Source organism: Lemur catta, chromosome 12, assembly GCF_020740605.2.
Source record: "Lemur catta isolate mLemCat1 chromosome 12, mLemCat1.pri, whole genome shotgun sequence".
Lineage (NCBI taxonomy): Eukaryota > Metazoa > Chordata > Mammalia > Primates > Lemuridae > Lemur > Lemur catta.
The window spans coordinates 33,506,269-33,523,887 of NC_059139.1; the positions used below are offsets into that span (position 1 = coordinate 33,506,269).

A 17,619-nucleotide genomic window follows, 5' to 3' on the forward strand; every position below is an offset into this window, starting at 1 on the left:
TATGATTAAGTCTGTGAATAGCCACTGCACTCCAAAAAAAAAAAAAAAAGATAAACATAGAACATTACACTAATGCTTTTAAATTAAACCTAAGAAATAACAGTCTACTTAATAAATATAATAGGTGATAAATATGCCTTCATTCTTTTGTGTTAAGATGAAGGGGAAGAGAAAAAGGAAAAATAACAGGGAAAAAAATTCCAAGTCTTTTCTAAAGCATGCTTTGAAAACTATCTTGAATTAAAAATTGGATAGCTACTTCTGTAACTGGTTAGGAAAATGGCATTTGAATAGGAAGCAAAGGCAATCTTGAAGTTCTTCTCTCACATTGATGATCTTAACTTACTAATAATGGGAAATGCCATCTTTATCTCAGATAAAGGTTCTTTTTTAGGGTTTACATTCCCAAGTTCTAAGAATACTGTCACTGAAAGCACTGAAAGTTTCGTTTTCTTTATGCAGCTGTAGTCCCAAATGAGACTACACACTAATACAGGTGCCATGAAACCAAGTCAAAGGCCAGATCTCACCTGTAAGCTAGGAAGTTACGTACTCCTGTTGGAAAGCTGAGAAATTATTAATATAATTCGTTAGTAAGTGGGAACAATTATAAGTTACCTTTCTTCTGTAGTCAGGTGGGTGCGGCCTCTTTAACTGAAATTTTCCCCCAGAGAATCATGACTATGGTTAACAGGGTGAGGCTTAGTAAAGGTATGACCAGAATCTAGAGTAGCTTTTTTCCAAACTCTGACCACAACCCACAGTCAAAACTACATTTTATGTAGCAAACCCATATGTATGCACATATAGGTACTATATAACTATAGTAAAAGTTTCACAAAGTAATACTTACTTTTCCATTTTTTTTATTCTATACAATTCTATTTTTTTAATACTGACCTTGAATCACTACATTCATAATCCACTGGGTCACAACCCCGCATTTAGAAGACCTGATCCAGATCTCAGTCACCAGGGTGGATGTCCAGAGTGCTGTCCTTCACCCACAGTGGACATGTGGACTCACAGTGCAAACACGTGGGAATTAAATACTGAGCAGTCCCATGCCACACAGCAATGCTCCCCAAAGCGTGCTCATGAAACACGTACCTCAAGATGCTCCCCTACAAAAGATTCCCCCAATGTGTTTGGGAAACGCTGAATGCTATCACCTTCTCTTACAGATGTACAATGTGCATAATATGAATACATCCAAGCCTTTGAAATGTCCTAAAGAAATAAAATCTGTTCTTGTTTAACCCAGAATTTCCAAACTTATCTGACCACATGACATGTTTTTTTTATAACAACCATCCTGGTAGACACTTTCGGGAAATACTATACATAGGAGAAACTACTGGGTTAGAGACGGAAATTAGCATCTAAGAGCTCAAAAGTAACCTCCTCTTCTCCAACCATAATGTTTTAAGAGGAGAAATGGTTAATTGTTCTCTTTGAAATTCTGTCTAATATTAATGAAAAAATTTCACAAGAAGTAAAAACTAAAACAGTTTGTTAAGGCCAGAGAAACAAAGCAATGTACCTGCTGAGTGCATTCTTCATTCTCGATTCTAAGCATTGGCAAAATGATTCGAGTGTCTGCCACATGTCCCCACCTAGCTGAAGGCCCTGCCTAGCTGCTGCAGTTGTAGTTTTGTGAGGAACCAGGATTTAAGGCTTAATTTAAAATATTTCTCTAACCTGAAAAGGTCCAGAGAATTGCATGTCTTATGATTAAAAACATGGAAAGTACCAACTTGTGCTCCTCCTACGCTTGTACTTGGCCACCAAAGTGGCTCTGTCAAGACCTGCCTATGTTCTTATTTACCATACCACACGGTGTCACAGCTGGCCAGAGGTCCAGCCATGCTGACCAGCACAGGAAGGAAGTCTATCTGAGAAGGGTGTTTTTTTGTTGCCAAATAACATTTTCAGTATCTCTGAAGAGAGTTGTGGTATTATCACTGCCTAAAATTGTATATATTTGTTTTCAGTGTGTCTCCTGCCACAGAAGCGTAGGCTCCATGAGGGCAAAGACATTGTCTCTCTCATTCACCTGTGTGTCTCCAGCACCCCAAAAAGTGCGTGGCATAAATAATAGTGCATGCTTCATTGGTAGATAATGAATAAATAAATCGCAGGGGTTGACCAGGAGGCCAGGTGAGTGGAGAGGGAAAGAAGACAGGATACAGAATCAGAGTCTACAAGAGACTGGATGCCAGGGCTCTGTTCCTTCATCAACCACCACTTCTGTCTTCCTGTTTCCCAGGCTGGCTAGGAGACACCCACTCACTCCGAGCCACCTTTAACATTCCAGATGGCACCTAAGAGGATTTAAGACCCTGGAGACAGAGCCTGGGTCTTGTTCCCCATCATGGAGTCTTTCTCTCAAGCAGCATCCAGTACAAGTCTGTAGAACTAAGCAGAGGGAGAACAGCAGTCTGCCTTGCGAGGGCGGGGTTCACAGGGGAAGTCTCACCACCGGCAGTGGCTTCCCCACATGTAACACGGTCTCACCCTTTCAGATCCCCTTGTACCCCCACATGCTGGCACTGCTGGCTTTCCTTCACAATAAGATGGTCTGTGATGCTTCCTCCAGAGTTCAACAACACAGCTCAAAAACTGCTCAAGATCCCCACTGCATCGTCCATACACATATGCGAGGAGGAGGAGATCTGACAGTTTTGAGTGATGAACAATCTTAGTCAAATTCAGAAACATTCATCTATTAATATACACTCTGTGAGGCATAGCAGGCATAAGACTTTTTCCTCTGATGAAATATATACTTCAAAGAACCAGAAGGAGAAAATCTTTCATTCAAGGCTTTTACCTCCACTGGCTCACTTTTCTATAGAGACATGGCATTTTACTCACCGTTTACTTACCAAAAAACCCACCTGACCTGGACAGAGTGGGACCGGTCCACAGAGTCACGTCATTCGTAGGAGTACCTTGGCCAGTTGCAATCTCCTTTGTCTTAGGTAGCCAGATTAAGGAACAAATCTGTAAAAATGACCAAAAAATAGAGAATTATGGCCATTTCCAATTCATTATGAATGTACTTTAACCGATTGTAGGCAGTAGGCTCTGTCCATAACCCATCCTCCAGTACAGTGGGGTTGGGGTGTTACGGGAATTACGTTAGTTCTAGGAAAGTTTATTCCAAGGCAACAAACGGCCAAGTGTACAAATAGGCTTAGGTGCAATGAACTGAAGAATTCAAGTGAACTGTGGTCACTGGCCAGGAATAGCCAGACTATTCTCAAATTTCACAGCCAAAGCAGCAGGGAGAAAGGGGAAATGTGAAAAAAAGGAAATACAAATTAAATTGAAGAGGTTACATAAAAAAGAAACTCTTGGGAACTGATGTTCCTTGTGGATTCAGTAGGCAAAGAGAGGTGTGTTTGGGTCCTATGTTCTATCATAAATTATTTTGATAAGATTCTAGAAAACTGGAATAAAAGTGAACTCCAGGGGAGAACTTTACCTGTGAGTTTGTGCTTGGGGTCCGGATGCTCCTCCCAGTTTTTAAATCCAAGATGCGTAAGCATCCATCCTTCATTCCTCCTCCAACAGCAAGGACTGCAGACTTCCAGGGACACCAATCCATGGCCTTTAAAGTTCCAAATAATAGCACAGGCAGGTCAGCCTCGGAGAATGTGCAGTTGTCAATGTGATGCACTCAGGTAGGCAGAAGTCCCAGAGCTTTGCACACAGGGCAGCTCTCCTGGGCCTCCTATCCAAAGGTAGGAGCAACTGCCCCTCCAGAGATTACTTCTCAGGGACTACAAGTCACTTCTGGAAGAGAAGGCACCTAAGGACTCTTCCTCAAATTATGATAACAATTGTGGATATTTTTAACATGAAAAGATTATGTAATAAGATGGGTGGAAAACTACATGGAACACATCATATGGGGCAAAAATCTGCTGCTGGAGTAGCTCACATGTGCCTGTAGAAACTAGTTCTGGAATGCAGCCTTTCTGTTTGTCTCCCTGTGTCCTTAGGTTCCAGGTAGTGGTCAGAGAAAAGGGAGCTATATATGACTGCTCGAAGCTCAAAAATCTCATGCATTCCAAATCCTAATACGTTTCAGAAAATAAAATTGCCTTTTATTTATTTAGAAATTATTATAGTTAACTCTGAAAAACAGGATTTAGTATCACACATTTATAGTAATCACTGAAATGACTAGTAACAATCACTTTAAAGAACATTTAACAAACACTTCAGCTATATTTATCTGTATATCTTTAATCATCCTGGTAACTACCCTCATTTTTGTATATTATCTTCTGCATGTAAAAATATTTAATTAAGTAGCAAACATAGTGCTTTTACTATTTAATTTTCCTGTTGTTTTCACCTATTATAGTTTTCCATGTTTTAATATACTTTTTATAATTGTCATTTTTAACAATCCTATAATATTCCATCATGTTTTGTATGCTGATTAATTTTTTTATCCTAATGTTGGACCCATGTTGGTCTTTTATTTTATTTTGGTTTGGTTTGTGTTGGGTTAACTTCTTTGGAGAGTAGATTTTTGTTTATTTTTTGTGTTTCATTTGTTATTTGCTCTTATAAAGAACACTGTAATGAATACATTCTATACGTTTTTTGTTTCTGACAAATTTTTTAAAGTAAATTCCAAGGTTCAATAGAGTTGACACAAAGTTTTTCAAACAGTTATAACATTTTGCAACACCAGAATAAAATGAGTATACTAATTTCATCCTGGCTAAAGGTTACTTGAAGTTAAAAATGTTATTTTGCATCTAATGACATTATAATAATTATAAAACAGATAAGGGTGATTTATTTTTCATTTATTTTCTTATCAGCACGAATGAATTTTTTCCTATGCATTTGTCTCTCTAGTACCTCCCCTATGTAAATTGTTTAATTTTTTTGCCACTAAAATACCTATACCTTAACACTTCCTTACAAGTTCAAGTCCATCTTTTAAAAACACACATCTGAACATATAGTAGATGCTCACTAGTCTTCATTTAACCAACTTGCTATATTTACTAAAGTTCTCCATTCCTCCTGTAAAACATATTTACTCCTACCATAACGTGCTGGGAGTCTATTCTCTAGAAGGCTCTAAACTTCTGCTTCCACTAAGCTGTAAGTTTGTAGAGCCCACTGTGTTTTACCAAACCTGTTTATGACAGATGAACTTGGTATTATAATTGTGTGATTTAATGAAATTTGATTGAATCAGCTACTTTATTTGGGCTTAAAGATGACTGTTATTTCTATGAAAACTTAGTTGGAATATGTTGGAAGCTCTTTAGAAATACAGGCTAGTTCCTGAAAAGAGAATGTTGAATCAGAAGTGGCTGAATTAACTATCAAAAACTAGGAAATTTTTATGAAAATTTACAAGGACTATGCACTCTGATTGCTTCATAAGTGGTTTTAGGTTCTCACTCTAAAGATTCTGTAGCAGACTGTATTTTCCTAAGATAGCTGCAACACTATCTGCCATCCAACATGCCTTCTAAACCTTGCCCATTCCCTCCATCAATAGGCAGAATCTAATTCCCACCTTGGAATCAAGGAGGATTTGTGACTAGCTTGTAACCAATAGAATACAGCAAAAGTGACTTCTGAAATTAAGTTATAAAAGGTGATTTGCTCTCTGAAGCACTGAACCTATTGCCCTGAGGCACAAACTCCAACCGGCTTAAGGCGACCATGTTATGAGGAAGCCCAAACAATGGTTGAGAAGTTCTGGAATTACACGAAGAGGGGAGCATGACTACCTGGCCAACAACTGGTCCAGCCCTCAGCACTTTTAGCTTCCGTCACTGTCTGACTACAATCTCATGAAAGACCTTGAGCCAGAACTGCTCAGATGAGCCTTTCCCAAAGTCCTGACCCAGGGAAATCACAAAAGATAATAAAATGGTGGTTGTTTCAAGCCACTAAGTTTTGGAGTCATTTGTTGCACAGCAATAGACAACCAGAACACATAATATAAATAGAAACTCTGAACAACAAAATATGGCTATAGTTCATACAAGAAAGACAATGAAGAACTCTAATCAGCCAACCTACATTCAAAGTAAAGGCCTTGGAACTACATGGTGAATGAATGTATAGTTTAATGAATATGGTGAATATAATATTTTCAGTCAAAATAAAATACTATATGTGTATCATACTTTACAGTTACCTACTTTGTCTTTTTTAAATAATCATTCAGCTACACCTCTGACTGGGCGAGAGAAAAGGACTATTTCACGAAATACAAAATTTTGCATACAATTTCAGGAAGTTTAGGAATTCCTCTGAGTCCATGGACCCCAGTTTTACCACATGATGGATTTCAATATTTTTTATATTTGTTAATAATCATTTTCTTAAATAACCTACTTCCAAATAGCTTTTGCTATAAATAAGCTGTTTTGACAAAACTAGAAGTTATACCATGAGAGGAATCACACAGATGTCAACCTCTAAAGTCCTGTCCTGCTACACCAGTCGGTTAATTGGTGCTGAATATAGAGATGTAACTAGTGACTGCTCCTGTGACTCCCCAGGTATTACCTGCCAGGCTTGGCTTGTTCCAGTTTCCAGAGACTCTTCATGAAGAAGACTTACATTTAGTAATTCAATCCATTTTATTTTTAACAAGGCATCTGAGAAGGCAACTTGGTTGGGCACAGTGGCTCATTCCTATAATCGCAGTACCTCGGGAGGCCAAGGTGGGATAATCTCTTGAGTCCAAGAGTTCAAGATCAGCCTGGGCAACATAGTGAGACCCCCATCTTTATATAAAATTTTAAAACCAGCCATGCATGGTGGTACATGCCCATAGTCCCAGCTACTTGGGAGGCTGAGGCAGGAGGATTGCTTAAGCCCAGGAGTTTAAGGCTGCAGTGACTATGATTGTGCCACTACATTCTACTCTAGGCAATAGTGTAATACCCCGCCTCAAAAAAATAAAAAGATGGTAACTTGTTTTGCTTGGCTTTAGTTTTTCATCTGTTTGTTTTGTTTTGCTTTGTTATGTTTTTGTATTTTGTTTGCAGACAGAATATTTTCCATACTTTTTTCCTAGTTTTTTTCCCCAAGTCATGAATAATGGGAATTTGGACCTAACATCATTCTCAATGTCCTGTAGACATTAAAAGCCACAAGCCAGACACTGTGTAGTAGCAGCAATCACTATATATTCCACCCTATATTATGAAACTCTGTGATAAACTTGCTTGTAGTTATAAGGTAGGACCATTTGTTTTTTCTATGAATGATAAATATTCTGAGACTACATTGAGGTCAAGACATACATCTGTGACACCAAGGCCTCCAAAAAGGAAAGTATGGATTTTTATACTAGGTATAAGAATTTAAAATTCAGAGAAATAAATAATTAAGTGGAGCACAGTGGAGCAACGGTCTACCTCTACAGCACCCTTCGTTTCTTGGGTGTGAGCTTGTGACCCAGGCCCATCAGTGTGCCATCTCTCTGGCTCAAACTACTAACTGAGAGATGAGAACATGACCAAAAGCAGACCAGAATCCTCCCTGGCACTTTTCTACCTGAGTTATAAGGAAAGATGACTTCTTATCCAGCTCCCATCTAAGAGAATCTAAATCTAAAGCTGCCAAGAGCCATTCTGTCTACAAAATGAAACCCGAAGGAAGACTGAAACTAAACAGAGACAAGCAGAACCAAGAGCTAAGGAGCTGGGCTCAGAGGACGTTATTCAAGGCCCTACATCCAGCCAATATTTGAAACCAGCTGTATGTACCCAGGACTCCCCAGTTACATGAAAACATAAGCTTATTTTCTTGCCTAAACTGAAGCTCGACTTTGGTTTCAGTCAACTACAACCAAAAAATCTCACAGGTGGGGAGTATGAACAGGGTTGTCTTTAAGGATGGTGATGACAAAATCCAAAACAAATTCTGGACAAAGAAAAATCTCAAAATGTTGGCTTAATGGTTTTCTTTTTGTTTGTGAAAGATATTCAGTGGCCTCTGAGTAAAGGAAAGCTAGAAAGCTGTTGGATTTCTTACCTTGACTGATGTAGATTGGGGTATGACTGTCAGTGGTTGGCCCTGTGCACCGGCACCTGGATCGTGGGCCCACACTGTCAGCAGTCCGTCACTACAGCCACTGGAGAGCAGCCTGCCATTTGGTGACCACTTCAGAGAACACACAGCTTGCTTGTGGCAAAAAGTTCCAACACGATGCTGGGCGACCCGAACATCGTGATGATAGACACGCCCCAGCCTTGACCCGCTGCAGGGGAGGTAAAAAGGCAGTTTACATGACAGAAAAATTAAGCTCTATTGCCACATAAGCATTCAAAAACATGGAGGGAAGCAGAGTTCAAAGTAAAACTACTGAAAGACCCCTTCAGACTGGTTCAAAACACAGGCAAAACATGGCACTCTAGCCCGGGCAACAGAGTGAGACTCTGTCTCAAAAAAAAAAAGCAATATATATTTAGACCAATTACCTAAGATCATAGAACAAGTCATTTAGCTTTTCTGGTTAAAAAGAAGCAGTTAAACTAAATTCGTAGTTCTCAAAGTGAAGCATCATCAGCATCACCTGGGAAATTAGAAATGCAAATAATCAGCCCCTCCCCGCCAAAACCTAATGAATCAGAAATTCCTGCAGTGAGGCCAGCAATCTGTATTTTTTGGAGCCCTCCAGGTGATTCTGACACATGTTCAAGTTTGAGAACCATTGAACAGTATAATCTATGAGGTTCCTTCTAGCTCTAACTTCTAGGGGTATGTAAATTGAAAACATGCCCCAGAAAGCTTAACATATTCCATAGTATTAACAGTAATAGCAATAAATACTTGACATCAGCAAAATATCCCTTTAGCATGTGTTACTTGGTACAGAGAAACCTTTCCCTTGAAGAGAATTTCACATTTTATTTGAGCAATTTAGTGAATCCTGTGCTGAAGGCACAGGGCCACCATGTACGTGTGGCCAACCGAACACTTACATCACCAGCCGTTCTGAACACTGAGCGGGGCAGGATCATAACTGATACTAACTCTGGGTTTTAAATTGGGTTTTAAATATTATAGTACTGTTCATTCGGGCCCCATAATCAATTGGTGATACAAACATCACTCTCCAACAAGATGCTTCTTACCTGCTGAGGATACAGTGATTCCAGCTCAGAGCCCCAACTACTGACAGATGACCAAGCATATTTCTCAGCCGCTTTTTAGTTACCACATCCCATAACTGGAAAAATGAATAAGCAGAGTTATGTAGCATTGGCGTTTTCACAGCCCACTGTCTACTCAAAGGCCAGTACTGTTGATACTGTCAGTTTTTACAGTAAGTTTTTACAGTAAGTGAAAACTCAGCACCTTTAACCAGCAGTTCTCAGCATGAGGATCACCTGGGGAGTTTGTAGAACACAGACGCTAGTGTGCATACTGATGATGCATTTGGTGGCGTAGAGCCTGGGGATACAGCATTTGTTTTAAAATAGCGGTGATATGACATCTTTTTGGTTCTCCTGGAGAGAGTTGGAACCCATTATATTAAGTGAAGTATCCCAAGAATGGAAAAACAAGCATCACATGTACTCACAAGAAAATTGGTTTCCCTGAGCATCACCTAATTGCACATTGGGGAATGATACCAACTGGATATCAGACTGAGGCGGGGGGTGGCGGTATGCCTACATGATGAGTGCATTGCACACCGTCTGAGGAATGGCCATGTTTGAAGGTGCTGACTCGGGGTGTGGGGGGGGTGGAGGTATGACTACATGGTGAGTGCCAGGTGCACTGTCTGGGGAATGGACACGCTTGAGGCTCTGACTCAGGGGGATGGGTGGGACATGGGCAATATATATAACCTGAGCTTTTGTACCCCCATAATAAGCTGAAATAAAAAAAAAATAAAGCTCCCCAGGTGAATTCAATGTGCAGCCAAAGGTTGAGAATAATTATCACACTTCTGGCTCCTTCCAAATTGTGGGAATTCCAAACCTGGAAGTCTACCTATAGTTAACCAATAAATATATTAATAAAATGTGGGTGTCTGGACACTTCCTAAAGAAATTCCACTTACTGCTAAGAGACTCCTTTCCTGCAGGTGCAGACGATATTTGACCCATATAAGAAATGACTTTGGTGTAAGAAGAAATCACGACATAACCTTACAGCATCCAGTATCATTGCTGAGAGGAGAAAGCAGTGAGAGCCTTCTGTGTCCCTCCAAAATCATAGTATTGTTTACACTATTGCTAACAATAATAATTATAATGTATGATAAATTAGATAGAGTGATGGAAACTTGGTAAATCCCAATCTCAGACAGCCTATCAGAAAAAAAAACTCACTCATTTTATATAACTCTACTCCTAATCATGGTGTCAGATGAGAAAGAAGAACTAGAAAGGTATCTTCTTCTCTTTAAAGTCCCCAAATTGGAGATTCTACAAGCCCAACCTCAATTTGAGAGAAAAGATTTTTTAAAAAAGGAAATAAAAGAAAGATTGTGGGGGAAACTAAGAAAGGCATCCTTAAGTCCTCATTAAGCACCATTCAGAAAAAAAACAGAATGGTATCTCTTCTCACTCCCCATAGGTTCAAGTGCCACAACTAATCTATTAATAGTTTCTCTGCTTTTTTATTAACCTGTTATTAAATGTCAATTCTAGTTTATCTATTAATTACATAGAGAATACAAGGAAAAAAAATTGTCCATTACTTGCACTTCTCCCTCGCTGGTGCCAACTGCCAGGCAAGTTCCCTGTTTTATCCAGGACACAGAAGATATATAATTACAAGTGAGACTCAAGTCTATGATTTCAGTCCTCTTGTGGTTCTCCCCATTCCAGATGGATACAGCAGATCCAAGGGCTATAGCAACAAGATTCTGAAAGCTCCAGTCTAGAATATTCAGATCTGTAAGAAAAGCACTTCAAGTTAGGGTGATTAGACAGCCAAATAAAAACATTTTCAAATAAGCAACTTTATAGGTAGAAGAGAAAGATTAATAACCTTCTCTATGGTCAGTTGGACAACAGAAACATGGATCCAAGCAGATCATTGGAAGTTCAAAAATGAAAAGTGGAATAGAATCTAGTGTCAAGACTTACATCGAATAAGCAATAATACTTATCATTCATGCTCAAATATACTTATTTAGAGGCATTTGAAGAACTTGGCAAGTTAATCTACCATCATTAGTATACATGGACTTCATCTAACAAATCACTGAAAACTAGAAGCATATATTTCTTATGGAGACATCCTTGGACCCTTATCTATGATATACCACCATCATATCTAACCAAAACACCACCCAGCTAGAACATATCTAGAGAGGTAGTGGCTCACTTATGAATGATACCTAGAAGTTCTCTGCAGTATTCTCTAGCTTCTACTAATAAGATAATAAGAACACTTTGACAGCTAAACAAACCCATGTTTGTATGATCACTTATTAAAATATATCCTCCTTTTTTTTTTTATTTTTAGAGATCTGGTCTTACTCTGTCACCCAAGCTGGAGAGCAGTGGTGTGACCATAGCTCGCTATAACCTGGAACTCCTAGGCTTAAGCAATCCTCCTGCCTCAGCCCCCCAAGTAGCTGGGACTACAGGCATGCAACACCATGACTAATTAATTTTTTTTAGAGATGGGGTCTCACTACGTTGCCTAGGCTGGTCTCGCACTCCGGGCCTGAAGTGATCTTCCCATCTTGTCCTCCCAAAGTGCGAGGACTATAATCATGAGCCACCATGCCTGGCCCCCTATCTTATCAGACAGAAACTCCTATTCTGACTTACACATCTCAGTACAAAACTAAGAAGCACACCAGTTCCACTGCAGTGGTTTAAACCCCTACAGTGCATCCCTCCTACTGATAACAACTATAAACTTGTACAAAATATAAAAAACAAACACCTGAAGACCCTAAAGAGTAAGCAAAAGCAGGTAAACTCAGCAAGAGAGTCAAAACTTGGAGAAGCTACCTGCCCAGGGGTGAGTTTCCCACTTTTTTCTCACATGCCCTGAGGGCAAGCCCCAGTCATGGAGCAGCACCAGCTGCTAAGACTCTGACAGACAGGCCACCATCTTCCAGGTCAGAGGAACCAGGGAAAGGAGGCTGAGGTGGCCAAAATGTGTGGAGAAAGTTCTGGAGAGGAGAGAGTCAGGGAAAGGAATCCTCTGATTATTAGTATATGAACCCATACACATCTCAGACTTACTCCTAAATCATTTAAGTGCAGAGGAGACTCAAATTAACTTAGCAAAGGCTTTAAGAACTGAACTGAGATTTGAAACATCCATACAAGTCTCAGCCTAGACTCTGATCCACATATATGAGGGACAGACCAAAATCAGCATAATAAAAGCTTAAAAAACTGATCTAAGATTTGAAACAGCACCCGGAGATGGCAAGACAAAACTCACAATGTGAACCTAACTAGGACAAAAACATCAACATTCTCTGCAGAACCTAGTGAATACAATATAGCGTCTACAATGTCCAGGACACAATTCAAAATTACTGAACAGATGGAATAATCAATAGATGAAAACCCCAAGATGACCTAGGAGTAGAAATTATGAAAGACCTTAAAGCAGCTATTATATTTTCTATGAAGTAAAGAAAAACATACTTGAAATGAAAAAAAGATATGACACTTCAACAGAGAAACTGAAAAAAGAAACTGTTTTCTAGATAAAGGAAATAGAAACCATAAGATGAAACTCTAAAATGGAAATAGAAGTTATAAAAACCATAAAATGGAAACTTTCAAACAGAAAAATACAATATCTGAAAAATTCTTTGGATAGGTTCAATAAAAGAATGAAAGTAACAGAGGAAAAAGTGAGTGAACTGGAATATAGATCAACAGAAATTACCTAATCTGAAGAATATGAAGGAAAAACATTTTTTAAACATGAATGGAGCCTCAAGGACTTGTGGAATGATATCCAAGATCTAATGTATATATAATTGGAGTTAGGTCTTAGAAGTAGGAGAACAAGGTTTCAAATGACCATGGAGTTCTCACCAGAAACTGTGGAGGCCAGAGTCAATGGAACATCTTTAAAATGCTTAAAGAAAAATCTTCCCAAGAATTCTATATCCAGCAAAAATATTATGAAACAGAAGCTGAAAAATCCAAGAGAAGTCTGCCAACAGACCTGGTCTGCAAGAAATGAAAAAAGCATCTCTTCAGGCTAAAGGGAAATAATATGAGAGGGAAACTTGGATTTTCAGGAATGAAAGAGAACATTGGAATTGGTAAATATTTGGGAAAATATAAAGGACCATTTTCCCCTCTTAAGCTATTTAAAATACTTTTTAAATTTTACTTCTAAAAGTAAAATCTATAATGATGGTCGGGTTTTCAATGTATGTAGATCGATGTAAAACACATGACAACTACAGTAACCTATGACACAGTTGGGGAGTTGGGGAGACTTATGTGATTGCAGGATCTTTACATATTGTTTGAAGTGTACAATAGTAACCCTAAGTAGACTGAGAAAGTTTAGATTACATTGTAAACCCTAGAGCAATGACTAAAAACACAATACAAAGAGATGTGGCCAAAAAGCCAAGAGATCAATTAAACTAGAAGTAGAAAAGAAAAGACGTCCAAGGAACGAGCCTTGGGTACTACAACATTTAGAGGGCAGGGAGATGGAAGAGGAACAGAAACCAGCAAAAAAGACCAAGAAAGAGTGAACATAAAGCTAGGAGGCAAATCAAGAGAGTGAGATAGCAAGAAGGAGGGATTGATCAACTATCTCAAATATGGCTGAAAGGGTTAAGTAAATGAGATCTATTAATAACTGTTTGATTTAATAATGAGGAGCTCTTTGGAAGAGCAGTTTCAATGGAGGATGGTGGAGTAGAATTTAAAGCCTGACTAGAGTGGGTTTGAAACAATGGGGGGAGAGAAATAGGAAATTTTGAGTATAAACATTTTTTGACAAGTTTTGCTGTCAAGGGGAAGAGACACAAGGAGCTATGGTTTAAAGGAAAAGTGGGAACAAGTAGGGGTTTTTTTTAATATGGGTTTTGTGTTTTTTAACATTCCTTGAAAATGTATCCTTATTTGGCCATAAGAATAAATTCTCTTGGCGAAGGAGCTGTATGAGTAGGTAGATAGAGAACTGTTCCCTTTAGTGGTTTTGCTTTTTCCTGCTTATTCCTCTGATGTTCAACAGAGCCCAGGCCCCTTCCCTCTGCTCCTGGCCCCCTCATCCAGAGAGCTCACACTGGCTCCTGGCTTGACCTATAATCATCTAACCTACATACCAGTCCGCCCTCTCTTTCAACTACCAACTTCATTTCTAACGATCTGCCAAACCTATTCTGTGTCTCATTGTCTCCTTTAATTTAATATTCCAAGAACAATCTTCCCTCCCCAAACCACCTCCTCTGCCAACCTGTCTTCCCAGTGACACCACCCTTCTCTTGCTTCAAAAACTTGGAATAATCTTAAATTCATTTCTCATTCCAGATATTTTTCTTTATGGAGGAAAAATGAGCCCTTACTCTTAGAAGGCTTGTTCCTGCTAAATGCATTCTGCATACTCTGCCGTGAATTTTCCTTTTATGTTTGTTTCTCTTAGTCAACAACTCCCAAAACAAATATAAGTTTCTAAATTTGAATCTCTTCATAATCTGTATCCACCTATTTCTTCCCCAGTCTCCAATATATCCTCTTCATTGCCATTAATTATCATTAATTACCAACATCCTGCATAACTCATGCTGTTAACAATACCAAAAGTGGTCTTTCTTCTCCTGTCCACCCTTCCACGTCCTACCAATCTTTCTTTTTTTTTTTTTTTTTTTCTATTTTTTTTGAGACAGAGTCTCGCTTTGTTACCCGGGCTAGAGTGAGTGCCGGGGCATCAGCCTAGCTCACAGCAACCTCAAACTCCTGGGCTTAAGCGATCCTACTGCCTCAGCCTCCCGAGTAGCTGGGACTACAGGCATATGCCACCATGCCCAGCTAATTTTTTCTATATATATTTTTAGTTGGCCAGATAATTTCTTTCTATTTTTAGTAGAGACTGGGTCTTGCTCTTGCTCAGGCTGGTCTCGAACTCCTGACCTCGAGCAATCCACCCACCTCAGCCTCCCAGAGTGCTAGGATTACAGGCATGAGCCACCGCGCCCGGCCTCTATCAATCTTTCAAGACCCAGCTTAAGTCTGAATATCTCCATGAAGTCTTTCTGGACAACCTTAGAGTTCACGGAGCAGCTTGTAGTCTTTACAGCTCCTTACACCCCATAATCCATTATTTATATTCTACATTGGCATGTTGGTGTTGGTTCCATGTGGGTTAGTCCTGTCTTCCAAACTAGATTACAAGCTAGGTACATAATAAGCAGACCCAATGTGGTTGTTTGATTAGATTTACCCATGTTTAAAATATATATATGTAAGAATAGGCCACTGTTAGTACAGTTCTTTCTAATATAGTAACACAAAATGTATGTTTCTCACACCCTACCAACATTAACAATATTCATTCCTGAACATGAAAGTTGCACATGAAAAAAATGACTACATTAATCATATTTGCATGGTACACCATCTGGACATGAGGCACAAAGGCCATTTGGTTCTTCCAGAGTCAAATTACAAGTTTGTGCCAGAGCACAGGATGTATTTTGTCATTTCAAATTTTCAATTCACAATCTGAATGATAACTTACAGTAGTCATTTCGAAGACCAGTAAGATGAATCTTCACCTCTGGTTGGATCATGGAAGACTTTACATCACTGAACCTTTTAAGATAGAAGGATTCATCTCTGACTCCATCTCTGCAGCCTGCAAGAAACAAACACTTCTATACATCTCTATGATCCTGAAAATATAATATTTATCCTTGTGGGTATCAAGAAATAACATTCATTGACAAAGATTAATTATGAGGGGAAAAAAGTGATCATCATGATACAACTGTAGTACCAAGAGCAAGAGAAGAAAGGCAATGAAGCAGTATTAATTTAAAAAATAATATTAAAAACTTATTCAATGGAACTTTCTAACAAAAAGCACATGAATGCCAGACCTAAATATAGATAACAGATCTTGTAACGAGTACACAGAGACACTACATGATGCTTTGAATATTTATTCTGTCATTTGACATTTTTAAAACCAAAGCAAATTTTGCATATCCATGTCTGTCACACCCACACTTATATGGTATACCTAAGCCCTACTCTGAGTCTTTCTAAATAAATATTTGTTGATTCATTGATTTTTAACTATTTCCCTCACTGTTTCTGTACCAGAGCACATAGAGTTATTACTTTTGACTAATTTTACCCATGACTATCTGAGGTCAGGATTATATGTTTTGCTAAGTTTTATTTCTTATCAAAAGACCCCACTAAGTTCAAACTACAGGCTGCTGTCTTTTCATCTCTAACCACTTGGTTTGTGATCAAACTGAGAATGATATAATCAATAGAAACCAAGACCACTCAGGTGACTCGTGGTGTCTATGACCAGATGGCTTCTGATAAAAACATGAGAGCTTCACAATGCTGTACCAAGAAAACCAAGAAACCAAATTGTTACTCATAAATTCCTGCCTCAGTGTTAGCTGTGAAAACCTGCAGTTATAGGAAGAACTGCAACGTTACTAGATATACTCAGGCCTGTTAATAAAGAATCACTAAAGGTTAAAAAAATTGATATCCAAAGAATCAACAAAAAAAACTCCTGGAACTAATGAGCAATTATATAATAGTAAGGTTGCAGGATACAAGCTTAATATACAAAAGTCAGTTGCATTCTTATATTCCAGCAACTCACAATTAGAATTTCAAATTAAAAACAAAATACCATTTACATTATACCTCAAAAAATGAAATACTTAGGTATAAGTCTCACAAAATATCTACAAAATCTACATGAGGAAAACTAAAAAACTCTGATGAAAGAAATCAAAGATCTAAAGAAATGGAAAGATATTCCATGTACAAAGATAAGAAAACTCAATATTATTAAGATGTCAGTTCTTTCCAACTTCATCTGTAGATTCAATGCAATCCCAATCAGAATCCTAGCAAATTACTGTGTTGATACTAATTTTGATTATTTTGTCAATATCAACAAAAAATTATTTTGATAATTTTGTTGATTCTAAAAGTTATCTGGAGATGCAAAAGACCCAGAATATCCAATGCAATTATTGAAGAAGGACAAAGTGAAAGGCCTGATACTACCCAACATCAAGATTTAGTATAATGCTATAGTAATCAAGACACACACATTAAAAATGAGCCAAAGATCTGGACACTTCACCAAAGAAAATATACAGATGGTCTACAAAGCATATGAAAACATGCTCAACGTGGTATGTCATTGGGGAATTGCAAGTTAAAAACAATGAGATACCACTACACACCTATTAGAATGGCCCAAATCCAAAACACTGACAACACCAAGTGCTGGTGAAGATGTGGAGCAACAGGAACTCTCATTCATTGTTGGTGAGGATGCAAAATGATACAGCCACTTGGGAAACAGTTTGGCATTTTCTTACAAAACTAAACATACTTTTACCATATAATCTAGCAATCACACTCTTTGGTATTTACTCAAATGAGT

General features: G+C 38.4%; 1 protein-coding gene across 2 annotated transcripts in view; it reads right to left on the reverse strand.

Annotated features, from left to right (window-relative positions):
- The window catches only part of CDC20B (cell division cycle 20B), a 52,639-nt gene that overhangs the window by 4,390 nt on the left and 30,630 nt on the right, over positions 1-17,619 (reverse strand). The window contains exons 6-11 of one of the 2 annotated variants that reach the window (XM_045565647.1): positions 15,709-15,825; positions 10,721-10,917; positions 9,144-9,238; positions 8,041-8,266; positions 3,491-3,616; positions 2,901-3,006 (exon numbers count right to left, since the gene is read on the reverse strand). In XM_045565647.1, coding sequence (XP_045421603.1) covers positions 2,901-3,006; positions 3,491-3,616; positions 8,041-8,266; positions 9,144-9,238; positions 10,721-10,917; positions 15,709-15,825 — 867 coding nt within the window. Of the gene's footprint in view, positions 1-2,888; positions 3,007-3,490; positions 3,617-8,040; positions 8,267-9,143; positions 9,239-10,720; positions 10,918-15,708; positions 15,826-17,619 lie in introns of both variants that reach the window. The other variant, XM_045565646.1, reaches the window with a different exon arrangement.